The sequence below is a fragment of the Solanum tuberosum genome, unplaced genomic scaffold (assembly GCF_000226075.1).
Source record: "Solanum tuberosum cultivar DM 1-3 516 R44 unplaced genomic scaffold, SolTub_3.0 scf00060, whole genome shotgun sequence".
Classification (NCBI taxonomy): domain Eukaryota; kingdom Viridiplantae; phylum Streptophyta; class Magnoliopsida; order Solanales; family Solanaceae; genus Solanum; species Solanum tuberosum.
Genome location: NW_006238985.1, coordinates 1,820,101 through 1,846,340, shown reverse-complemented (window position 1 = coordinate 1,846,340; position 26,240 = coordinate 1,820,101). Strand labels below are relative to the sequence as shown.

Below are 26,240 nucleotides of genomic sequence, written 5' to 3'. Positions count from 1 at the left end.
ATTTTATTTATACTTTCAAAAATAATTAATTGTTATAATAAAATAGAAATTTTTTAATTAATCATATCTTTGTAAATTAAAAAATAATTTTATATAACTATTTTTAATAATATAAATAATTAATATGAGATGGAAAAACAATATAAAAATGTAATAAATAAAATGAGCCAAGCAAAATTTTGTGAATTTGATATTTTTCATGAATAAAGTTATTTAAGTATGAAAGTATAAAATTTGGAACAAGTGTTTTAGAAAAGAAACCAAAGGAAAAAAAAGAGTAAAAGAAGTAAGAAAGGGCAAAAACGTTAAAAGGAAGAGAGAGAAAGGGGAGTGTCCCCTTTTTCTGAAAGGGATCCACTTGGCAAAATATAAATGAGCCTCACACAACTCTTGTCTGCCACATCATACTTGTGCCTCGCCCAGAATAAAAAATTTCCTTTATAACGATCAAGATTTATAAGTTCATCTATCCAAATGAATTCTTTAATGATACTCCCATAACTATATCTTAATATAAACACATGTAATGTATTAGTGAATTTAATAAAGGTGAGCAGGTTTAATTGGGGGTGGGTCTTCAAAACCTAATCATACCACCAAATCTTGAATAGCTAACGTATCTTAGCTTTATTATTAAATTATTAATAATAGAAAGGCAAACATTATCTAATCTAATCTAGAAGAAGGTCTATTGGCTGGCCACTAACAAACAAGCAACCTCTGCCTTTGATAGTGATGCAACATTCTAAACCCTGCATCATTATATACTCTTTCCTTTTCTTCTTTATTATTATATAGTATTATATAGATGACACTATAGTCTATACATATGCAATATAATTCTCTATTTGAAATTAAATACGAAAGCTTACAGAGATTAAGGTAGTTTTTTGGTCTAAGATAATAGTAGAAATGAAACTTGCTTAAATTTTGTTATCTTCCTTGATGACGGTTTGATTCCTGACATATAAGATAGAGTTTTTTTTGTTTTTTTTATAAACTTAGAAACAAAATTTTGATCAAAGTTTAATTAGAACTATAGGTTTGTCCTTTTAACTAATTAATATAGTTTTCTATGTAAGCTTTTAAAATAATGTAAATGTAGTTAATTGTGTCATTAGAGATGAAAGGAAAATAGGTTATCCACGTTGAATTTGGGAATAGAGATCACTTGTATATATATGTCGTTGTCCCAACAGCCCAACAGCAGCTTAGGTAGTATGATCTGATCTTTAATTCTACAAAGATCCATCTTTTTCTTGTTTCCTATGGCCACAGAAACTGCACATCAACCTTCTCTTCTTTACATTTTCTTTTTTTGTTGTTTGCATTATTTAACCACTCAAGAGTATTCTTCTCTGACCATTTGGGGTGGGCTATTAATGTTGATTGTTAAGGCAAATCGTGACTATTTGTCTGTTTTGATCAATTCCAAAATTAAGTTGCCTATTTGAAATTTTTACTTCAAAATATGGCACTTTTAGAGTTATTATGCTACGTTGAACCACAAACATGAAAAATATTTCTCGTGTTCAAACCAAAAACGAAAAAAAAAAATGGCATGACAACAATTTCAATTTCTACTCTAGCAACGTAATCTTTGAGACGTGAAACACCGGAGAATAATAACATAAAAACGGTTGAGAATATGTCTCGAGATATTGTAAAAATAAAATTAGAGTCCTATTTGACTTAAATTTAGGAGTTAATTTCTTTTATTTGTTATTTGAATTAAACTGATAAGTTTGTAACGTATTTTTCTATTTTTAGTTAGGATTATATCTATAAATGTAAGTCTCTGGATTATTAATAAAATAATTTCCTTTGACAATATTGCAGTATTTTTTCTCTCAAAGTCTTTCTTTGTCTGTTATTTTATTATTATCTTTATTTTTTTTTTTAAAAACAACAATTGGTATCAGAGTCTTCTTCTTGAGGGACTTGTGAGTAGAAAAATGGATTCCGAAAATTGTTTTTCACGAATGGCTCCTCCTATTTTTTGATGGTGAGAATTATCAACTATGAGTTGTGAGAATGGAAACATATTTGGAGGTTCTTGATCTTTGGGAAGTCGTGGAAGAGGATTATGAAATTAATCCGCTGCCAAATAATTCCACTGTGGCCCAAATCAAGAGTCACAAGAAAAAGAAAATCATTAAGTCCAAAGCAAAAGTAACTTTGTTTGTTGTTGTTTCGACAACTGTTTTCACGAAAATCTCGACTCTCACATCACCAAAAGAAATTTGGAATTACCTGAAGAAATAATATGTTGGAGATGAAAGAATACAATGAGTGAAGGTATTAAATTTAATGAGAAAATTTAAATTAAATTGTAGAGAATGAAAGAGTCAGACATAGTCAAAGAATACTCTGGCAGATTACTTGGTATTGTCAGCTAAGGCTGGGCACCGGACTGGATTATACCGGTACCGTTCTGGTCCGATAGTATCGAGACGGAATGGGATACATTGAACCGGTACTCGAGACGGGACGGTATCATGATTTGATGCTAGTATACGGTACTAATTTATCCCGATTTCAATCCGTGAAATCTTTGTAATTGTAATACAAATATGAATAAATTGGATTGGTTTTTTTAATTTTTGTCATTGTTTTATACGTTTATTAGCATTGCTTTTTTTGTTTTTTTAATTTTTTTAAATTACAAACTTAATTCATCAACTTCATAATAACCTAAAAACTATATAAATTTAACAAATTACAAACTTAAGTTATTTAAATTACAAGTTATAACTTATAAACTTCAAAAGATTCCAATCTTTAAAACTTATAACATAAACTCAAAACTTAAAGATAAAATAAATTTAATAAACTTAACTTACAAACTTATAAGTAAAATTTTTTAAAGAATATCTTTAAAATAAATTTAAGCATAATTACAAATAAACATTATAAATTTTAAAACTTAAATACTACTTTATAAACTATTAAACTTAGAAAAATAAAAAGCATTCATATTTTCGTAATTCAAAATAACTCAAAAAAAAATTATTTTTTGAAATAGCTATGTGTCATCCCGTTCCATTCCGATTTGTCCCGGTCTATCCCGTTATATAGTGAGATGGGATGGAACCGAGTTTCCATCCCGGTAATCTCGGTATGGTTCATTCTGATACCGATCAATAACCTGGGCAAACCATCCCGGTCCGGTCCGATACAGTTCATTCCGGTTCGGTGGTTCCATTCCGATCTGGTGCCCAGTAGGTAAGATTACTAGGCATTGAATTTAAAGATAGAAGAATTGTTCAAAAAGTTCTTGTTACAGTGCCTGAAAGATATGAAACATGTATAACAACCTTGGAAAACACACAAGATCTATCCAAAATTACCTTGGCAGAATTGTTAAATTCTTTGCAGGCACAGAAATAAAGGAGGCTTATGAGGCAAGATGGCATGGTTGAAGGAGCATTAGTAGCCAGCCACAAAACTCAAAGTAAGGATAATTTTTTGTAAAATTACCCACCTTGTCTGCACTGTGACAAAAATGGACATCCTTCATATAAATGTTGAAAAAGACCAGATGGACAGTGCAAGATCTGCAAACAATTAGTCATGAAGTTGTGATTTGCAAAAGCAAATTTCAAAAAGATGAATTAGTTGCCCAAGTCACTACTGAAGAAGAAGAAGAAGACCACTTATTTGTGGCAACTTATTTTTCAACCAAAAGAAACTGATTTTTGGATGATTGATAGTGGTTGTACAAACCACATGACATTTGAAAGAAATCTTATTAAAGAGTTCATTGCTATGAAAAATAAAAAAGTCAGAATTGGGAATGGTGATTGTATTCCTACAAAAGGAAAATGGTTTATTGCAATTAAAACAAATTCAAGTACAAAAATAATTTCAGATGTTCTTTATGTGGCTGATATTGATAAAAAGTTTGTTTAGTATTGGTCAGTTAATAGAAAAAGGATTTAAATTATTATTTGGAGACAAATATTATCGAATCTTTGATTCTACTAAGCAAGAGATTTTACAAGTTGAAATGAGAAGTAAGAGCTTCTCATTTTATTCATCAAAAGATGCACACAAGCCTTGCAAGACAAATGATGAATTGGTAGATTTGTTCACAAGGTCAATTTCAGATGAGACTACAATTTACAATTCCTGATCCAAGGATGAGTGTTGAGAATATGTCTCAAGATATTGCAGAAATAAAATAGTTAGCTATTTTTAGGATTTTTAAATTATGTTATTAGGGGTCGTTTGGTACAAAGGTCAATAATGCAGGGATTAGTAGTGCAGGAATTAGTAATGCATGGATTATTTTTATCAAGTGTTTGGTTCTTTGTTTCTCACCTAGTTTTGTTTGTGGTTTATAACTCTACAAAAAAAAATTCTTTCCAATTATACCCTTGAGTTATTATGGGATTTTCTATTTCATGTAATTGGGTCAAGGTAGATAATTGACAGACAATATTATTTTTTTATAGCATTTTAACTAGCTAGGAGAATAAAAATTTTATTGTCATGTTCACTATTTTCTCACTTACATTACTTGAGGGTAAATAATTGTCATCTTAATAAATTAGAGTTAATATCTCAAAAGGTCACACAACTATAATAATTTATAGAGAAAATTTATTGAACTTTGTTTTGTATCAATAAATTAAAAAAACCCACTCTTTATCATAAAATAAAATAAAAATAAAAAATAAAAAATAGCAAAATAAATTAAACTATTTTTATACTCTAGATGTTTTTAAAAAAAAATTATTTTGAAAATTGATTAGATTCTTATGGGGAAACGATCATCATCATATAAAATTAAATTGTTTGGTCTAATTTGAACTATTTTTATTTTTATTTTTTTGAGTGTAATAGTTTCTTAACTAATATATAAAATTGTTATCTGAAAGAAAAATTCATTTGAAAGTAAGTGGAAACTCAATTTTAATGCATTGCTTAAGTTGTATTTCTGATCTTTCATGAGTGGATTTTCATCTTATATACTTATTTTAATTGACGAATTCATGATTTATGTGGATGCTACTTGGTCATCAAGTCCAAGTTGTGCAAATGAAGATAATAATCTATCTTTAGGCAATATATATATATATATATATATATATATGCTCTTGTTCTAGACTACTTGTGTAATGTTTCAATGTATTTTTGTTAAGAGGCAATATTTGACTTATGAATTGTTCTTAAATTCATACATCAACATTAGCATATTAGTCGGATTATAATATTTTATATTAATAATAAATAGATTAAATAACTCATATTTTAGCAATAATAAATAGATTAGATAACTCATATTTTAGCAACAAAAACTATATCTAAATAATAAAATTTGTAAGCTAATTTATTTAAATAAATTTATTAGTATAAATATAAAACATAAAATCAAGAAAATAAACAAAATGATTAAAAGGATTTGAGGGGAAGAGATTTGAGGAATATTTTTGTCTTTACCTAGATTAGTCCCATGGTATTAAATCTCATGTATTACTAATACCACCCCATGGAAGGTATTAGTTATACACCCTATAATACCATGTAAGGTGTATAACTAATCCATGGATTAGTTATACATAGACCCAAAATTCCTACCAAACATAGTACTAAATAATATCACACATAATACTTGAATTATTTCTCCTAATACTCCCTACCAAATGACCCCTTAGAGTCTTATTTGACTTGAATTTAGGAGTTAGTTCTTTTTATTTGTTATTTGAATTAAACTGATAAGTTAGTAACATATTTTTCTATTTTTAGTTAGGAATTATATCTATAAATGTAGGTCTTTGGATTATTAATAAAATAAATCTCCTTTGATAATACTGCAGTATTTTTTTTCTCAAAGTCTTTCTCTGTTATTTTCTTAATTTTTGTATTTAAAAAAACAACAAAAATGAATACCTCTAAACTATTATGGAAAATTGTATGTTGGTTTTTGATATGTACTGATTGGAACAACAAAGGAAAAAATATATCATTTGAGCCTTTGAGGGTGTCTCAATTGGTTGACTATCTGAACTTTCACTTAGTTGGTAAAAAAGGTTCGATTTGCTACCTTGTAATCTCCTCCACCATTTCTCTTTTCCTTGCCCCCGATATAATTTTATAAAGAAAAAAAGATATGATTTATAGTGAAAGCATGTCTAAGAGATGAATGGCTCTTGAGTTTTGAGTCTTGGTTCATGAACCGATAAATGCCTTTCAATATGCTGATAGAATGTATGTTAAAAGTACAAAACTAAGCTGAAAATCAATTTGATTCTCATGTTTGTCTTTACCACTTCATCTTTGAGTAGAACATCACTAATAAGATGCTTACTTAATCTCTGTAAACTTTCATTTATATTTAAAATTTGTTTGTTATAAATAAGAATAAGACAATGGTTACAATTATCTAATTAGGACAAGAGAACTCTGGTATCATGCAGAACAATTTGAATATCTAATCTAAAAGCTTCTCATATAAAAACAGTAATAGAGGAGTTCAAACTGGATCTGGTTGTGGATAGAGACTTCAACTTGTGTGGGGGTAGAAAACGACGTTACCAAGTGGTTCAAGGCAGTAGATTGTGAATCCAAGCCATGCAAGTTTAATGATGCATGTCGTTTATAAATGGACTAAATACTTTAACGCAATGAGTGAACTAACTTTTAGTATCATTCTATATATAACCCTTTCAGAGATCATAGCAGAACATATTACTGACAATCTTTACTCCCTATTCGTTAAATCAAGAGACAACCAGGAGGGGTCCAGGACCAGAGATACATACAACTAATATAAGGTAGGAAGAAGCCAAAGATTGAAGAGCAAAGACGCCAATGACAAAATCCAAGTCAAGAAAGCCATGGCAGCAGAGAGTTGATATCGCAGGCATATATTATCTCTGCAGTATACATTACCAGAAGCAATCAGGAAATCAGCCACACTAGCTGTGGAACACGACACGGCCAGTGCCAGTACCGAAAGGACCTGTTTTGAATCCAATAATACGCTATTTGATCAGAACAAGATCATACAGTTGAGTTGACAGTAAATTTATCAAGGCACTTACCCAATCTCCTAAAACAACAGCTGACAATACTCTCCGCTGATTAGATGGACGTTTAGCCAACACTAAAAATGTATCAATCATTGCCAATCCCAAGCTCCATGGCATTACCAAACCCATGGTTGTCACTAAGAAGCTGCAAACAATAGGTGAAATAGGTCATTTAACAGAGAAATCGCACCTCTGCAACTAGAGAATTGTAAGAACATACAAATATTCAGATATAAGATTCTTACAACTGATTACTCGTGTTCTATGCTTCCTTATAACTATGCACATAGGTATGGATTAGTTTAGAATGTAAAAATAGCCAGGGATAACAACTTCTAAATCTAGAATCTGTTAAAAAGACTACACATACGAGATACCACCAAGGGGTGTGGTGGGATGGATGGGATCCCTCGACGCTTAACCACATGTCTCAGGTGAGAACCTGGAAATGGAAAAACTCCTGGTAGGGAGCACTTCCCACTTAACTGGACCCTAGACAATGTGAATCCAGATTACCTGGCCAGCGGTTTTGATCGGAATAATCATCAACCAGTAGTAATATCAAAACCATGGACTACCAAAAAGTATCCGTGCGCTTCTCTTCCTACCGGTTCAGGAGCTTAGGCCCAAGCAGTGCCGGAGCCACCTTATGCTGAGGGGTGTCAATTCGTTGTAAAATTACATTGTTTAGCTAGATTAAAATTGTAAATTTTATGTATAAATACTATTTGTTTACTCCCCCTGTTTATTACGTGTGTCTACCTTTATATATTTTGACACTCCTCGGTAAAAAAATTGGCTCCATCTCTGGGCCCAAGCGGTAGTAGTTTCCTAGTTGGAGTTGGCATACATGGGCCCGACACTAGAGGTTGGTTGGTGCATTTGGTAAAGCATTCCGCTAGCTGGAGCATAGCAAGCAAGAAAGCTAAAAGCCAACAGTAAGGCGTGGAGCAGGGGCATTAGGGTAGGTGATGGCCGTTGCATGGTGGAATTTAGCAAGTTGCCGGAAACTGGCACCATCTACCCGAGCAAGAGTTATGCTAGAGAGCTTGTCTTTGGCAAAGAACAAGAAAATGAAAATGAAAATGCAAGAATAGCACCTTAGAAGAAGAATGTGATTTCGATCATCAATGACCATTAGATTAGAAATGAGGATATTTGTAATGAGGTGGGAGTGGCCTCTGTTGTGGACAAGATGATGGAAGCAAGATTGAGATGGTTTGGACATGTAAAGAGGAGATGCATAGATGGACCAGTGAGGAGGTGCATGAGGTGGGTTATACAGGGTACAAGGAGGGGCAGAGATAGGCCAAAGAAGTACTAGGGAAAGGTGATAAACAGGATACGACCCAACTTCAAGTTACCGAGGATGTGATCCTAGATAGGAAGGTGTGGAGGACACGTATTAGGGTAGAAGGTTAGTAGATAGTGTAGTGTTGTCTTGCTTAGGGTGATTGGTGTTTGTCATTGTCGTTACATTAGTATCATTGTAGTTCTTGTTTTTGACATTTCAATTATCGCATTATTTTGTTGTTACTTGCTATGTTTTCGTTGTTACTTGTTGTACCTGGATTTGATGTACTTGAGTCAAGGGTCTTTCTACCCTCTCCAGACCTCACTTGTGGGATTTCCTGGGTATGTTGTTGTTGTTGTAAACCATGGACATATAACTCATAATTTAGAATCTGTTAAACAGATTATCATTGTGCATATGAGATACTAAAAGAGATGTGGTGGAACAAATGGGATCCCTCGACCCTTATCCAGTGGTTTCAGGATAAAGCCTTGAAAATGGAGAAACTTCTAATAGAAAGCACTTTCTCCTTTAATGGGATGCAGGCCAGTCTGCCCACGAGTAACGTATACCAGATGGTTATACTAAAAAATTAAGAACTCCACATATGAGATATATTCCACTAACATCTAAGTTTCTGTTTAATACTCTAATTGGTCTAACAACTGCATAGATGATTCCAAGCAGCATAAACCTCAACTAAGCACGTCCTAAGGGCAGCTTTCACTACAAAACTCTGGATACAGTACAGATAAAATCTGATATGTGTTTCAAGTTCTTAGGTAAACAAAGCATGTAATAATTAATATGACCTGTTTCAATTATCACATTCTCAGGAAATATTTCTAACCTCAATTACGCATCCAAACCCGCAATAACCAATTAACTACTCTTATAAACTAACACAAGCATATATCCAACATATAAGCTTCCTTAAGTTCGTGTAACTATTTCTTCCAAACTCCATTTTGAAGATGAACTTCACTCCTCTCTTGTGAAGATCCTTTTATTAACAGCTTTAAAAGGTCAAAGAAAGTGCCCCTCAAAAGGTCATTAAAAAGCTCCCTACCGGGCATTCACGTGGTAATTTCAAAAGTGCCTACTAGTTCAAAGTGGAAAGATTTTGTTTTTTTTTTTAATTTGGGCCAGCTTTCGCACACCTTAACTAATTCCACCGCATACTTGCCACCTCCCACCTCCCACCAACAATAGGTATCAGATAACTCCGTCCACCGAGGCTAAGATAAATGGGAAGAATCACCTAGTGTTTTCTTGTCTCCGTTGTGTTAAATTGATTCACACCAGTTGCCTGCCAAGGCTTAATTCAAGTTTAGTTTCCTTACAATCGGCTGCTCAATCTTTTCAATCCACTCATTTCACTTACATGCCAATTTCAAGAGCCTCCAAATTCAAATAGTATTAAAACTTTGTATGCAAAAATCAGAAATAGATAACCTCAACAAAGAAAAAAAAGATATGAATACTGAAAAGAGATTCAAGTAAAAAATTCAAGTACCAGAAGGGAGCGTAGCTGTAGCTGAAGAAAGAAACACCAAAACACATGAAAAGAAGCGAACTGACAGAGAAAGTTGCCTGTCCTAATCGCAAAGCTAAACCGGCACTCGTCCCCATAGCCCCCGGCTGTTTATCCATTTCATCACTAGCACGCCACAGAGCGATTTACCTTCTTCTGTTTGTAGAATTCTTCTATACATTCAATAATGTGCAGCTTTTTGAAACCGAGTAAATGAAATGCGAAAAGGAATTTTGGGGAAAATAATAGTGATTGCGATGTTGTAACGTAAGAATATCATACTACTTGCAATCTTTACTATGTCTGTCTAGTTTGTTGAGCTGTGAGTTTCTAAAGAGAATTTGGTTTGTCTCGAGTCTAGCGACCCAGTGCCTGCCTAACAATAAATGTTGATGTTGCCTAACATATAGTAATTTGGTAGTATATCAATTATTCAATCGAAATTTGGAAAATTTGGATTGAAATTGGGCTAAATTCAATTTAGGAGAATCCATCCAAATCAGAGGCAATTTTGTTAATTTTAGTAAAGATAGGGTACTCATAATATAAAAAAAGGATAAACTAAACGAATAAACACAAGTAGACGTATCAACATTGGATGTGGTGCAACATTATTATTTTACTCTTAATTAGAGTAAAAGTAAAATATTGTCGAATATGGAGAAAATTCTATTGGAAGCGTCATTCATTGGGTTTGCACTAAAAAAAGGAAAATTACGTGGAATAATAAACATTTAGTCTATATTAGGTACTATAGCAATAGAAAAAGAAAATTATAATTTACGGCTACAATTTCCTCAATTCTTGATATTCACCTTATTTGTATAATTATGTTCCGAATTATATAAATCCAAAATTTTGTATATGCTTACCCTAACTATTTATATACGATTAATGAAAAAATCATAATAAATTACCCTATTTGTATATTGGCAAGCAAAATATACAAATTGAGTTATGAAAAATTCTTAAATGTGTAAATACATAATTTGTATATACTTACTCTATTTGTATATATACAAAACGGAACTATAGCTATGAAGCGTAATTATCGAAATCATAGTTATAAAGTCTTGTTATATCTATTATTATGTTGGTATTTCTAAAAATTTCTAAAAAAAATAAATACAAGTAGAGGTATATTTTTAATGCATGCTGGAATAATTTCTAAAAGCAATTAAATATAAAAGCATTTTAAATTAGTGAGAGCAATGCAATGCTACATCTTAGTTCTGTGACGAAAGTGTGTACTTTTTTCTTATATTTGGACAAATCACTGCATCCACTTTTGCGAGGGTAGCAAGGAACAAGCACATGCTGTCGAAGCTACCCTCAAGATTCGGTCTACATCCAAACTCACAGTTTATGCGGGCAGTTGGACCTTCTGGAGATATACGACGTGCCCGTCAACTGTTTGATGAAATTCCCCACCCAGATATACGGTCCTGGACGCTCTTGATCACCGCATACACGAAGAGTGGATTTCCAAAAGAAGCATTGGAAGTCTATGACGAATTGCGGGAAAAGAAAGTTCTTCCTGATCAGTTGGCACTATTATCAGTAACCAAGGCTTGTGCTGCTTTGGGCAACTTGATAAAGGCAAAAGGTATTCACGAAGATGTAATTAGATATGGTTATCGCGCTGATTTGCTCCTTGGAAATGCACTGATTGATATGTATGGCAAGTGTAAATATGCTCTAGGTGCAAGAGAGGTTTTTGATAATTTAAGTGCTAAAGATGTTATCTCTTGGACGTCGATGAGTTCGTGCTATGTTAATTGTAAACTTCCAAGTGAGGCGTTAATAATGTTCCGCGAAATGGGGTTAAATGGGGTGAGGCCCAATCCTGTTACATTGTCTACTGTACTTCCTGCCTGCTCAGATTTGAAAAGTTTGAATTTGGGTAGAGAGATTCACGGGTATATTGTGAGAAATGGAATACATGATAATGTGTATGTCAGCAGTGCTCTTGTGGACATGTATGCTAGTTGTTCGAGTATCAAACAAGCAGAGATGGTATTTAATAGTACGCGTCAGTTTGACTATGTTTTATGCAATGTTATTATGTCAGCATATTTCTCAAACACGGAATGTGACAAAGCACTTCGCATCTTTGATCAGTTGCGAAAAGGAAGAACCAAACTGAATCATGATTCCTGGAATTCTGTTATTGGAGGGTGCATGCAAAATGGAAGAACAGATAAGGCGCTTCAAATACTTCACGAAATGCAGCAGTCAGGTGTAAAACCAAATAAAATCACGATCACCAGTGTGTTGCCTCTTTGTATAGATCTAGGAAGCATAAGAAGAGGGAAGGAGATTCATGGTTTTCTCCTTCGACATTTATTTTTAGAAGATGAGACAGTCTTCACTGCTTTGGTATTCATGTATGCTAAATGTGGTGACCTAGAATTATCCAACAGAGTCTTCTATATGATGCCAAAAAAAGATACTATTGCTTGGAACACAATGATTATTGGAAATTCAATGCATGGGAAGGGAGAGGAAGCCTTGTTGCTTTTCCATGAAATGGTAAGTTCAGGGGTGAAACCCAACTCTGTTACCTTTACTGGCGTCTTATCGGGTTGCAGCCATTCACAGCTGGTAGACAAGGGCCTTATGATCTTTTATGCAATGAGAAAGGAACATGGAGTTGAACCTGATTCAGAACATTATTCATGCATGGTTGATGCTCTAAGCCGTGCTGGTCGCCTAGAACAGGCATATAATTTCATCCAAAACATGCCCATGAAACCAAGTGCTGGTGCTTGGGGAGCATTGCTTGGTGCATGTAGAGTATATAAGAACGTGAAAATGGCACGAGTTGCTGGAAAACAACTGTTGGAGATTGAGCCAGAAAATGCTGGTAACTATGTTCTATTGTCCAATATCTATGAAGCTGCCAAATTACGAGAGGAGGCCTCAGAAATTAGGAAATTGATGAGAGAAAGAGGAATTATGAAAGTTCCTGGTTGTAGTTGGATTCAAGTGAAAGACAAAGTGCATACTTTTGTTGTCGGTGACAAGAATAATGCTCAGACTGCAGTCATTTACAGCTTTTTGACTGAAGTAGGTGAAAAGATGAGGTTAGCTGGGTATTTACCCTGTACAGACCTTGTTGGCCAAGATCTTGATGCAGAGGAGAAGGAATACAGTTTGTGCAATCACAGCGAGAGGCTTGCTGTTGCCTTTGGGATTCTTAATTTGGATGGTGCATCATCCATTAGGGTGTTTAAAAACTTGAGAATATGTGGAGATTGCCATAATGCCATTAAGTATTTGGCTAAGATTGTCGGGGTGCAGATCATTGTGAGAGATCCTCTAAGATTTCACCATTTTAAAGATGGGTTATGCTCCTGTAGAGATTTTTGGTGAAATAACAAATGCCATCAAGTATTAAACTTGATAAGCTGCAAATGTAATTAGTTCTTTAGGGATATTTGGTGGACCTAAGCTGATAATACTATGAAGAAGGTTCTTTTTGTTTTTCTCCAAGGAAAATAGAAGTCTGCAGATGTCATCCACTGTGCCATGCTTGCTGGTGCAACTAACGATGTAGAAATTTTTGCTGGCACAAGCTCCATGAGATATACTCAGCACAAAGGTTCTACATCCTATCCCTGTATGCAAAAATGTAACAATTCTCTTCTAACCACCTTTAGGCACCTCATTATATGTCTGCAGGTTGTCGTTTAAGAGTGGCAAACTCCTAAGCTAGAGAAGAAAGGTTCTACTGCCAGTTTGATACCTGGGACTAGAATACGAATTCTATATGTTTGGAAGTCAATATTGAAAACAATAAGATGATTGTTACTTCATCGGACCTTAACCGGGTTAAATGAACCCAAGGAAGAATAAGCATTTATATTGGTTCCTTTGTTCATTTCTCTAGATCAAGTGATTTCTCTCCATCTGTCTGTCCATTTCTACTGTAGTTGCGAATTTCATCTGTTTTACCCCTGCATGATCTATGACGGACACTAAGTTGTTTGTTACTTATCAGATATATACTGCTAAGGATCAGCCTTTCCGTGGTTTAAAATCTCTTAACAACATAAAAATACTTAATTGACCTTACCTTTGCTGAACATATTCTAATTTTGATGATTGTGGAGTCTAAGGGGTATGGATTGTCATTAATTTGCTCCTTTCTATGATGACAGTACTTTGTACTCTATCCTGGGTGTATACAAGCATTAGAAGTGTTTGTAACTGTCTATCAGCATGAAATATTACTCGAGCTTGATAATATACAGCAAGATAGTTGTTTCAATGCTTGTCCAAATTGAGTCACAGAATGTTTAACCTTGTAACTTACAACAAAATTTAGACCAAGAAATGATACACACATTCTAGAACTCTCCATCATTCAAGTTGGGCATACCAGATACCCTGGATTTTGACATCCTTGGGAACCTTTGCCCCCAGATCAGTATCAGATGGCTGGATGCTCTCAAATACTCCAATGACCTCACCAGTCTCTGGTTTGCTCTGGGTAACACTCAAGGTGATCTTTCCTGTTAAAGATGCAGTGTTCTTTACGTTCTCCTTCTGAAGCTCCTCCTCGTCTCCTCTCCCTCCAGCAGGCAATGCAACAGCGTTGTCATAGCCAGTAGATCCACCCCGTCCCTTTGGGTCAAGGAAGGATGAACCTCTGTATGATGGCACAAGGAACTCACCACTAAAGCTTTCTGGTTTGCCGCTTGCCACAAGCTGTTTGATAGTAAAGAGGAAGGGCACACGCTCACCACCAGGAAGCTGAACTGTAACAGCAGCATAATCAATTCCATCCTTCTCCTCAAACTTAACAGTGCCATCAGGAGACACTTCGAATGGTCCCTCAATCTCATCAAGAGTGTAGGTTAAACGTGTCATGAGCTTGGTTTTTTGGAAGTCTGGGGCTGAGTTCTTGCTGACACCCTCTGCCTTGACTGTGAATGATGTGGGCTCTAGGCAGAATTTCTTGGCAGTGTATTTGCCTGGTTTGAAGGCAAAGCTGCCAACACCTCCTTCAATGGTAGGGCACTGGTTAGCAGTTCCAGTTCCCTTTACTTCCATGTATGTCTTGCTTTGGATTTCGTCATAGGTTAAACGTTTTGGAACTCCTTCCGCATTTGCTCCCTGTGTAGCCAAGTGTACAAACTTTAGAAATTTTTGCATGAGAAACAAGAACAATAACTGCTACACTTCAGTCCAAAAGTTGGGGTCGGCTATATGAATTCTCATTGACTATGTTTCTCCATATAAGGTCAACTCATGTCATCATCATACCAAATAAAAATATAAGTGAAAATTAGATTTTTTATATATGAGTATGTATGACAGAATCTGTAAACTAGTTGATCTTTATAGCACTATTGATGCTTGTCCTGAAATACAGATGACAGCATGAACATCCAGAAATGAGCTAGGAAATTTTGACAAGAGATTGGATAGTCTGATCTTAGTTTTGGAGGTGGCAATGTGAGGATATAAAATGGGTGGCAATGGTAAAGAAGCCTTCTAAAGTATTTCTACATACTCTCAAAGACATCAAAGGCCCTCTACTCCTGATATAGATATTTGGTAGTTAACTAGTTATGGTTATTTCAAAGAAGGTAAATGACAGTGAATATGAGGCCTACTAGCTTGAAGAACGTTTAACCTGCTTTTAGAATTATCGGTATGTCATACTGGTAAGTTAGCATTCATCTCTAGTCCAGTTATAGTGTTTCTTGTTATCTTAAATTTAGGTGATTGGATTTACACCAAAGGAAACCATAAACTTCATGCACAACAGAGGGATATGGCAGTTCATATTATGAATGAAATTCCTCTTTCATCCTATCCTATTCCCAGTACTGATCCATTCATAGCTTAAAAGTGGCTTTCTTGCTTTTGTGCCTCCTCGTGATCTAAACTAGTCAGCAGATACACCCCTGCAGAGCGGGGGATCTCACGACATTTTTCATTGGTTGTCTTGTATTTCTAATAGTTAGTTGTTTAATAGCTAGCATGTTGAATCGTATACATAATATGATGGACTTGTTTAGAAAGATCCTAGTTGAATAAGATATGACTCTGTGTTATGCAGGCAACCCCACTGGATACATGGGAAATATAGACATGAAGCAGGCAAGAATTGAATTAGAAAAGCAACTTACCGAGACGACGAGGGCAGAGGTGGCAAGAGCAAAACCAGCAATCTTGGCAGCATCAGTACATTTCTGAGCCAATTCCTTGATTTCAGTTTGCAAAGAGCAAGTAAGCCTGGCTGAACCTTGTTCAACACCAAATGCTTTGCTCACACTTTGAACAGACCTCAACTGCAGGTTGTTTCTAGCACCAACCTTTGTTGGTTGCATAAGAGTAGCAGCTGCTTGTAGAGAGGCAGCCATAATTTTACCCCTTTTTTCTTGATCAAATGTCTTGTGTTCCTCTCTGCTTCTGCTTTGTTAGAAAATGGATGAGTGGCAGTAAGAAATGGTTTGTATGGACTATGGAGAGAGTAGACAAATTATTTTGGTGGCTTTGCTGTGAGTAAGATAAGAGATAGGATAAGGCCTATTTTTTCATTGGTTGCCTAAGTTAATACCTCTTATTTGGTGGCTTGCAACGTGGCAAAGTTAGTGTTTAGGATAAAGATATTCATTTTGTAATTTTGCTAGGGAATTTGTGGACTACTTCGTTTTGCATTATTTGAACCTAAAATCCTGTGAAATATTTACTCTCACATATTTGCACCAAATCATATAAGTTGATCATGGTTAATTATTTGTTGAGATAATATAGATCGCAAAAAAGGGGTCAAAAATGTTCTATGACTTATCAGAAATGGATTCAATTTGGTCTTCTTTCATTTATTAAACTTCGATCCTTCTTTTTAACATAATGATGAGACAACTTAATATATATTGCGAAAAAAGGGTAAAAAGGTGTTCTATGACTTGCTAAAAAAAATGGATTAAATTTGCTCTTCTTTCACTTATTAAACCTTGATCTTTCTTTTTAACGTAATCATGAGGCAGCATAATATATGAGGATTATGATAGAGATTGAGTAGGTAGTTAAGTGATTTTTCTCTTTTTTGTGGGAGAACATAGTTCTAGCTAAGAGTACCTCTATCAGTATCATTATTATTATTTTATCATTATTATCTTATTCCCCAATTGTATTACTATTATTGTTTCTATTGCTTATTTCTATTATCAAAATACTTCTGTTTTCTACCGTAACTTCATGTTTTTATTTTTGTGTTTGTCAAATCTGTTTTGAAAATGATTTTCTTGAGATGGGTCTATTGAAAATAGTTTTTCTACCTCACATAAAGTATGAAATAAAATCTGCATACACTCTACATCCCTTTTAAATCTCGTGAAATCTCACTAAATATGTTATTGTTATTAATTAAAAGTAGTGCTGATTTAATTGAATAGTTTAAATTTCCCTCCCAATAATTTGCACATATTGTATTCCAGTTGCCTTTTAACATTTAGCTAAAATTGCCCTCTTTTTTAGTTCTAACGTTCTGTTCATTTTATTTCTTTTGTTACCACAGAGTAAGGGTGTTTTGCGAATCTGGGTAAATAGGGATTGAAATAAAGATATTTGAGATAAAATAGAAGTGCTCAAAAAGTGATTTGGGCATGTGAAAAAGAAATGCATGAATGCCGCAAAGCAGAAGTGTGTGATAGAGAGAGGTAGAGATAGTTTGAAAAACTATTGAGAAATGTGATTAAATAAGATATGACACAACTACAACTTACCAAAGATATAACCTTAGGGTAAAAAGTTAGTAGGTAGTCTAGTGTTATCTTACTTATTGTAAGAAACTAAATCGTAGTATTTCGTATATAATTTCTTATCCTTCAATTTATTTTCCTATCTTGTTTCTTATCCTTCAATTTATTTTCCTATCTTGTCTCTTATACTTCACTTATATTATTGTAGTTATTTTTTTCCTTCATGTGATTATGTTTCATTCCTAAGAAATAATATTGTTTGACTCGTGCTACAGTACAGATCCAGGTGAATATCACAATACTAGTCTCTTGAAAGGTTTTAAGTTAATAGTACCCAGCCGAAATACGTATTACTTTTTTCTATAAGGTTTTTAATAATGAGGCAGCCAGCCAAAAGTAGAGGGGAGTGCTTTCTGCCCTTGCCTTTCCTCCTCCGAGCCCAAAGTACATGTGAACGTCTATTTGCTACTTTGAAGAAAAATTAAATTCAAGTTACTAGAAATTGTACATGTCAATGTCTATTTGCTTCTTTGAAGAAAAATTAAAATTAAGTTACTTGAAACAAATAAAAGGGTTCTAGCATATCAGCTACTAAAGCCTATTTTTTTGTTTTGATGACTCTATTTTTTGTTTCCTGTGTTCGGTGCAGGAAGAAGCTTGGATTTTTAAAAAAATTGATGACTCGAATCAAAATAGTCTCATTGGTGTGCAGTAATTAATCAGCTATGATATTAATAGTTCAACTGCGAACCTAACATTCACAGTTCCTCTGTTTCATATTAATTAAAACAAATTTCTATTAATTTAAAACAAATTGCCCTGAAATATATTTTACCAAACTAATTTTTAATAATAAGACTTCAAAATTATTAAATTCAAATGGTTCAAACATAAATTGAGAGATGAAAACGTTGTTGGAATTTTTTGTTTAAGCATCCAATAGAAATACCAAAACAGATTCTTTGGATCTCAATAATTGGATTTTTTTTTAATAAAAGGTTAAAAATCATAGCATTTTTAATTGTTTTAAAAACAAATATTTGGATCTATCAAAGATCACACATCCGTCATGCTGCAGAGCAGATTAAACTTAAAAAGAAAAGGTAAATTTGAAGATGGGAAACCTGAGGGAAAATATGAACCATTCAGATTCGTTTTCAAAGGAAAATTCGATCAAAAAATAGAAAAACGAAAAAAAAAAAGGAGGTGATTTAGATTGGAGTTCCTCTCAGACAAATGCCTCGTTTCGTCTTCATACTTTTAAAAGAATGGATATCAGACTCGTCATCTGTGTTGTTCATCACTGAGGAACTCCCAAAACAAGAGCAAAAAGACGAAATCAAATTAATAAAAGACAAAGTGAAATTTGAAGGAAAACTTAATACTGGTAGAAAAATCGATCCAGAGCAGCCATGGAAAAATGAGAGATGAATGGATCGATGAGGAACCAGTTGTTTTTATAGGAAATGGGGTGACTTCAGGGTTTAGCGTTAGGGTTTAGAAGGGCTGCAAAAATTCATATGGGCCCAGATTTAGTAGCTAAACCCGCATTGTCTGGGCCTTTCTCATTCAATTATGAAGAAATTACCTAATAATTACATAGATATTTCTACCCTAATTAATAATTGGGGAAATTTCACAAATAGTCATTAAAATAAACATAATTAGGCTTTATAGCTATAGTTTATTGATTGCAATTCGTAGCTACATGTTAGAGGGAGGGGAGAAGCGAGTGAGATTCAGAGAGGCGAGCAAGAGATGGCAGAGAATGGAGAGATGTGAATTGTATTTGTATATTTGTCAGATAATTGTATATATGTAACTGATATACATATGTTCAATGATTGTATTTGTATATCTAGAGAGTGAGATTGGAAGAGGGAGCGAGATAGGGCGGAGACTGGAGAGAGACGAGCGAGATAAGGCAGAGAGTGGAGAAAGACAAACTGTATTTGTATATATGTAGATAATTGTATATATGTAACTGATATACATATGTTCAATGATTGTATTTGTATATCTAGAGAGTGTTATATATGTATAATGTATTTGTATACGTATAAAAGAGGAGAGAAGCGAGAGAGGGGAAGAGAGGAGAGAGTCGCACATAACTATAGCTAAAATTAAGTCACAAGTGGTAATTAATGGAAACTATATCTATGTTAACTAATTAACTAATATATATTTGTTGATTCGTGTAATTTCCTCTTAATAATTTCATACCAGATTTTAAGTCAAATTAACTTAGATACATGATTTTTTGCTAACAGATATACTGAAATAGAGAGAGGCAAGCGAGAATAGGAGGGAGACGAGTAAGATTTGTCTATGTATCACAGATACATATGAGTCACACCAAATACATATATTTGAGACACCAAATACGCGAGCTAGATATGAGAGTGACGAGCGAGATCAAAAGGAGATGAGTAAGGTTTGTCTATGTATCTTATATACATGAGAATCCACTTATATAGTATTTAAAACTAATTACATCTAATTTTAACTCTATGTATTCCGAGATACATATATCTGGACATATCTGAACGCACCAAAATTCACTTATATACATTCTTGTATATCTTCTACTATATTTTATGATCAAAATTTGCTCCTCAATCAAAACTCAAAATCCTTGCTCGAATTACCATCCCAATTGATTCAAGGCATAATACATATATTAGACCTTAAACTTGGCTTCAAATTTTAACTTGACCTCCAACTTTCATAGTGCACAAATAGACACTTTAACTATCCAGCCTTTTAATAAATAAACACGCGATTTTTGGACCAAAGAGCGTGAAATACAAACGCTTCCACGTGTATTAGTGAGCCACTCAATGACTGCCAACTAATTAAACATTTCACATGTCAATTTTAGAACTAAAAATAAATAAATAAATTTCAATTAATATAGAAGGGTTAAAACATTCCATCTGTTCATTTCACCTACATGATTCAAAATCATCTCAAAGTGAAAACCCTAGGTCAGCAAGTGAATCAAAATTTGGGAATCAAAGGGGGAAAATCGTTCAAGATTTCTGGGGAAGCTGATGTTCATCTGTTCAGGTATGCCTCAATTTGCCCTTTTGAAAGTTTATCTTTGATACAAAGTTGAATCTTTTTGTCACCATTAATGTAAATTAGTTATTTTCTTACAGCTTTATACATATGGGTCATATTATAGCTATTTTTCACCATGGAGGTCGCATTTATAAAGGTCAATATGTGTCGAAATTGGGAAACATCGTATTTAGCATAGATAAGGACCACTTCTCTTTGACCGAACTGAAATCGTATGCAAAAGACATTGGATATGATGAAGTTGATGCTTTTTTTAACTTTGTTAAAGATTTGTGGAGTGGGTCATTTTTTATGTTGTTTTTGAAGCATGTGACTGTTAAAGAAGGGGGGTCCACTGCTACACCTACTTTGGGACTATTTTCTGTTGAAAATAATAATCAAGAATTGGGAAATTGCTCTAGGGTTTCACACACTGAACATGGTATAAATGGGGAAGGTGAAGTTGAACAACCATTAGTTGAAGAAAATGATGATTCTCTTAACTTTGAAGAGGATGACTTAGATGATGTTCCAGATCGGGATGATAGTGAAGTTGATGAAGAATTGAGAGCTTTTAGAGAAAAACTTAGGGAAGACAAAAAAATGAAGCTGCAAAGCAAAAAAAGAGAACTAAAAAACTCTCAAAGGATCAAGGTGTTGAGCTTGGAGAAGTTGGCATAGATAAGGGATTTGAGAATATCTTCACCAATAAGGCAGCCAAATCTAATGGAAAATTGGGAGGTGATGAAGTGTTTATTGATTCATCAGATGAACCAAGTGAAGATAGTGATGAGGAGCTAGATGCTCTAGCACAACCAGGTGTTGATCTACATTCAAGAAGAAAAAGCAACAAATTGAGGTATTATTCTTCTTCATCCGTTTCTTTCTTTGAGTTGGGGATGATATTTGAGAGTGCAACTCAATTTAGAAAGGCTGTTGCTGATTATGCTGTGCAACATAAGGTTCAGTTAAGGCTTAAGCCCAATAAACCTCATAGAGTTAGGGTAAAATGTGAAGGGAAGTGTAAATGGGAAATCTTTGCAAGCTTGGATAAAGATTTTGGAATTTTTTTTGTGAAGAAATACTATCCTACTCATAGATGTATTTCAAAGAATAAGAACAGGTTGTGCACAACCAAATATGTGAAAATGAAGATGAGGGATAGAATAATATCTCAACCTGACATGAGAGTTCATAAGCTTCAAGAGACACTAAAAAAAGAATGGGGCTTAAAAGTGGGAAGATCAATATGTTACAGGGCAAAAATGAATGTTATTGCCAAGTTCTTGGGTGATTGGAAGCTTGAGTTTTCAAGGTTGTTAGACTATGCTGATATGATTAAGAGTACAAATCCTAGGAGTTCTTGTTGGGTTAGAACTGATAATGAAACAGTCCCTGGCTTACACTTGTTCAAATATTTCTATGTTTGCTTTGCTGCATTGAAAAATGGATGGCTGAAAAGTTGTAGGAAAATTATAGGATTGGATGGATGCTTTCTGAAGGGTGCTTGTAGAGGAGAATTATTAGTGGCTGTTGGAAAAATTGGAAACAATCAAATGTATCCAATAGCTTGGGCAGTGGTTGATCAAGAAACTAAACACTCTTGGAGTTGGTTCTTAAGCTATCTCATTGAAGACTTGCAACTTGGTGATGGAAGTGGCATAACAGTCATGTTTGACATGCAAAAGGTATTTATTCTGCCTTTGTTTATTTATTGCAGCTTACTGTCTTGTGTAACTGCCCTGTGTTACTGTCTTGTGTTACTACCCTGTGTGACTGCCCTGTGTTACTGCAAAAGATTTAACATCATGAAGATATGATTAATTTTGTCAACTTTTTTTGCAATCAGTCATTTGTGCAGGATTGTCATTCTGTTTTTGGTGCAATTGGACGTATGGGAATGATGTTGCAAACTCACAATTTTATCATGTAGAATGACTTTATGTCACTGTAAAGGGATAATTAAGTATGATGAGCTGATTCACAAGCTCTTTGAATTGCAAATCACAAGTTTAGAACCTAGTAAACTCAAAATGGCTAAAATCTAGAAATCATAAATTTCAAATCTTAAATTGACCTTGACTATCAAATACATAAATGTATCATTCTTTTATCATATAAAATGAGATAGAATAAACAATAGATTCTAAGATATGATATTTCACCTAAGCTTGCCTATGAAATTGATTAGAATTGTGTTTGTTTGACATTGAAAAAAATTACATGCATGCTTTGGATTAAATCATGTTTTATTTCATTCTATTTTTTGCATCTTTATCTCTGTTTTCTTTATAAGATAAAATCTAAAAAGTATTTGTTTATGACAAAAGATATGTTAAAAGGGAATAAAATACAATTTCATTGAGACAGTAAGGTTGTAAATAAATCAACACAATTATCTATTTTTTCAGAAGGACCAAATTTTGAAGTTCTTTGAATTGATCTTGTGCTATTTGTTTGTGGGTAGTTTGTTGAATCACTTTATAATAAAAAGTTGCAAAATATTCTGTCTAAATCTTAGCGTACCTTGTTCTAATTCTTTTCAATTCTAACCTACTCAATTCCAATTGTATTTCGATTCTAGCCACCTATTATTTCGATTCTAGCCTCTTTAATTCAATGGTTATTTCAATTATAGCTATTTTGGACCCAAATTTGAGAGCTTCATCTATTGATCCTACCCGTCCATCTCCCATTTTAAATCTCCACCCTTCATCCGAAATTAACCAACGGATGAGATCAATTCCTTAGCCCTTTCCCTATTCAAATCTAAACACCAACCCTAACCTAATAATTTTTTCTCTCCTCTCTCCCTCTCTAGCAGCCGCCTCTCTCTCTCTCTCCTTCCCATCCGTCTCCGGTGAAAATGGCCACCACCAAGAGGCAGCCGCTGGCCTCCATCTCTCCCCTCGCCTCTTCTCCGTTCTCTCCTCTCTCAGCCAGCAGCAACAACAACTGCTCCCACCAGCAGCTCCAGCCGGTGACAGCAACAGCAGCAGCTCCGGTCTACAGCAACGCGAGCAGCAGCAGGCGAGGACACCAGCTCCAACAGCAGCAGCTTAGCGAGGACCACCATCAGCAACCACTGGACAGCAGCTCCAGCCGGCAACAACAACAGCAACAGCTGCGACCAAGCAGCGGTACCGGCCAGCAACTCCATCAGCAGCAGACAGCTCCAACCAGTCGGCTGCCTCTTCTCCCCTCTCTTATTTCCGGACAGCAGCTCCGAACCAGTGAACAAGGCGAACTCCGGCGGTGCTTTTGAAAGTTTCAAGCCAGTCAAAAGACGGATCTTTAACAGATCCGTCCAGGTACATTTCTTTAATTCGTTATCTCATCTTTGCAATTTTATTCTTCTTCTTATTTGTAATGTGATGAAAGTTCTAAGTATGTTTGGTGTAGAAGTTATTTTTAGTCCTAAAGGTGAACTGCTAGGTAAAACTTTCAGATTGTTTATGTGTGATAGAAAGTGGAAGTATAGTCTCCTTCATGTGGTTGTTGTTCTTGTTTGCTTAGCTTATTGTGTGGAAGTTCGCCCTTGTATTTGTAACATTTACCTGGACTGTTGATCTCTTAGTTAAAATTGATAAGTTGGTTATGAAATCACTGATTCTTGAGATGCCTTTTTTTTATTATCTCCTGTAACGTCATTTAATCCCTTTAATTGATGCATGTAGTGGTAATAATTTTGTATGTTAAATTGAATATTGGGTTTGCTACTTGAGTTTAGATTGATCCTTGACAGATTACTATTTTCCTTGTTGTGAATATATTATAAAATACTCCTTGAATTGTGTTTTCTTCCTTTAATATAATTATTTTATCCTTGCCTAATATTGATTAATTGATACTGAGGTGATTTTTATGGTATTGTTCTAATCCGGATAGATTTCATGGTAAGCTATATTTTCTTTATTATTTTATTTAGTAATGCTAATTGATCATAATTGGCGTAATTGGAGTTTAGTTGATTCTTACTTGTTATATTTTAGTAAAATTATATTTGACTGAGAAAAAATAACTTAAAATAATTTACTGATTTGGTGAATGAGGAATATAATTGATCTTAAATTATTCCTTTCCTTAAGGATTTGGTGCATTTTTATAATATTGGTTTGTATGTTACCTTAAATTGATCTCTTTGCCTTATGCATGTTGTGACAGATCTTTTACCTTTCTAATCATGGTAAAATTATTATAGTACTAGTAATACTAGCCGTTGTGGATATTTATTAATTTATTAGTTGCCCTTATTAAATCAAGGGGGATTCTTACTCGTTTATTTTAGTTAAGTTTTGAATGAAGCTTAATAAAATATTACTGATTCAACGCAAAATAAGGAAAATGTGTTAACTGAACAAAATTTACTCTCCTTTCCTTATTGTCATGTCCCTCTTCTACTATATAAATAGGACCCCCCTTCATTACTAGAATGGATCATCCGGGCACCTCTGCATATTCACACATTGCTCTCACATTGATATAGTGGAATACTTTAAAAAATATTACTCGCTACTTACAAGAAAGATTCTGGTGAATATTCTAAGTGCTGCTTTACTCGATTTTGCTGTGTTCGGGTCTAGTATAGGATCAAACTGGGTCTTCATTGCTGATAAATAATTCTGCATAACTGGTTAGTTCCTTTCATTAGTTTAATCTTATTTTCTTTTGCATTGTTTGGTCGAAATAAATAGAAGAAAGCATTCAATTAGTTTCCTTATCCCTTATTTCGATGTGTGATTTTACATGACTTGGTGAAATTCGTGTGTTTGTTGTAAATAGCTCTTATGTCTTCTATCTATTAGTTATTATTATGCTATGATCTCGTGTTGGGTGTTATTATGTTAAACAGGTTTTGAACTTGAAGTTCAAGTTGAAGAGTTGCCATGAGACAAGTTTATTTAATTTTTTGTATTTCGAATTCGTATTTATTATTTATTTCAGTTTGTAATATTTGTATAACTCTAAACTCTCCTATATATGAATTACTTGGGAATCATCCAAGGGGGAGGGGTTTATGTGCTATTTGCTTATTTATTTTATTGTAATTTGTGGTAAAAAGCATGTTTATAGGATTGTGATTGTTTGAGAGTTCGTTTTAATAATTTCATTAGATCTCAACTAAAACAAAAAATAAAATTATTGTTATTGATCAATCGCTTAATCTTGTCTAATTAATGTTTGAAAATTACTCGCTTGCTTAAATGCTCATTAATTGCTCATTGCATGACGCCTAGTATATAGCAATAATGATAAAATTAGCCGCTATGAGCCGTCTTGCGGGTTTGTTGTGAAAGTGCAAATTTTACTATTTGATCAATAATTAGTTTTGTGTTTTTTTTTGTCAGAATGTTGGCTTCTACAAATCTAGAATTCATGTCTATAAGGTTAATAACAATTTGGTAGAAATCATGTCTATAATTATGTTGATATTGCTGTTATGATCATATTTAGAAATCATGATAATAAGGTTTAATTTTATTTTACATGTATTTGGATTTCTAGAAAATCATGCCTATAGGAGTTATGCAATATGTTTCTTAAGCTTGTGCAATATGTTTGACCTTTCAGTCACTTCGAAATCATGTTCT

The 26,240-nt window shown here is 34.0% G+C and overlaps 4 protein-coding genes across 5 annotated transcripts; 2 read left to right on the top strand and 2 right to left on the bottom strand.

Moving 5' to 3' along the window:
- Positions 1 to 6,414: 6,414 nt before the first annotated feature.
- On the bottom strand, positions 6,415 to 10,357 carry LOC102597392 (CASP-like protein 5C3). Its single transcript, XM_006344756.2, has 3 exons — positions 9,848 to 10,357; positions 7,050 to 7,182; positions 6,415 to 6,967 (listed from the first exon to the last, which is right to left on the bottom strand). The coding sequence occupies exons 1-3, from the start codon at positions 9,982 to 9,984 to the stop codon at positions 6,770 to 6,772; spliced, it is 468 nt and encodes a 155-aa protein (XP_006344818.1). The 5' UTR covers positions 9,985 to 10,357; the 3' UTR covers positions 6,415 to 6,769.
- A 699-nt stretch (positions 10,358 to 11,056) lies between these two features.
- LOC102597064 (pentatricopeptide repeat-containing protein At1g20230-like) lies at positions 11,057 to 16,020 on the top strand. Of its 2 annotated transcripts, none has more exons than XM_015307571.1 (2): positions 11,057 to 13,469; positions 15,939 to 16,020. In XM_015307571.1, the coding sequence occupies exon 1, from the start codon at positions 11,180 to 11,182 to the stop codon at positions 13,238 to 13,240; it is 2,061 nt and encodes a 686-aa protein (XP_015163057.1). In that variant the 5' UTR covers positions 11,057 to 11,179; the 3' UTR covers positions 13,241 to 13,469; positions 15,939 to 16,020. The 2 variants fall into 2 exon arrangements, with proteins under 2 accessions (XP_015163057.1, XP_015163058.1); XM_015307572.1 differs by lacking the exon at positions 15,939 to 16,020 and adding an exon at positions 13,550 to 13,678.
- Positions 14,069 to 16,363, bottom strand: LOC102577458 (oxygen-evolving enhancer protein 1, chloroplastic). The gene is made up of 2 exons (XM_006344754.1): positions 16,009 to 16,363; positions 14,069 to 14,986 (listed from the first exon to the last, which is right to left on the bottom strand). The coding sequence occupies exons 1-2, from the start codon at positions 16,240 to 16,242 to the stop codon at positions 14,231 to 14,233; spliced, it is 990 nt and encodes a 329-aa protein (XP_006344816.1). The 5' UTR covers positions 16,243 to 16,363; the 3' UTR covers positions 14,069 to 14,230.
- Positions 16,364 to 23,436: 7,073 nt separating this feature from the next.
- On the top strand, positions 23,437 to 25,768 carry LOC107060121 (serum response factor homolog A-like). Its single transcript, XM_015307570.1, has 2 exons — positions 23,437 to 23,960; positions 25,502 to 25,768. The coding sequence occupies exon 1, from the start codon at positions 23,516 to 23,518 to the stop codon at positions 23,912 to 23,914; it is 399 nt and encodes a 132-aa protein (XP_015163056.1). The 5' UTR covers positions 23,437 to 23,515; the 3' UTR covers positions 23,915 to 23,960; positions 25,502 to 25,768.
- Positions 25,769 to 26,240: the final 472 nt, after the last annotated feature.

Bases quoted from the DNA above. Each gene is read 5' to 3' on its own strand.
- LOC102597064 (XM_015307571.1), top strand. From the start codon at position 11,180: ATGCTGTCGAAGCTACCCTCAAGATTCGGTCTACATCCAAACTCACAG.
- LOC102597392 (XM_006344756.2), bottom strand. From the start codon at position 9,984: ATGGATAAACAGCCGGGGGCTATGGGGACGAGTGCCGGTTTAGCTTTG. The intron at 7,183-9,847 runs GTACTTGAATTT...TATTGTTTGCAG, and splicing joins TACAGCTACGCTCCCTTCTG to CTTCTTAGTGACAACCATGG. The intron at 6,968-7,049 runs GTAAGTGCCTTG...GATTCAAAACAG, and splicing joins CTGTTGTTTTAGGAGATTGG to GTCCTTTCGGTACTGGCACT.
- LOC102577458 (XM_006344754.1), bottom strand. From the start codon at position 16,242: ATGGCTGCCTCTCTACAAGCAGCTGCTACTCTTATGCAACCAACAAAG. The intron at 14,987-16,008 runs GTAAGTTGCTTT...TTGGCTACACAG, and splicing joins CCTCTGCCCTCGTCGTCTCG to GGAGCAAATGCGGAAGGAGT.
- LOC107060121 (XM_015307570.1), top strand. From the start codon at position 23,516: ATGGCCACCACCAAGAGGCAGCCGCTGGCCTCCATCTCTCCCCTCGCC.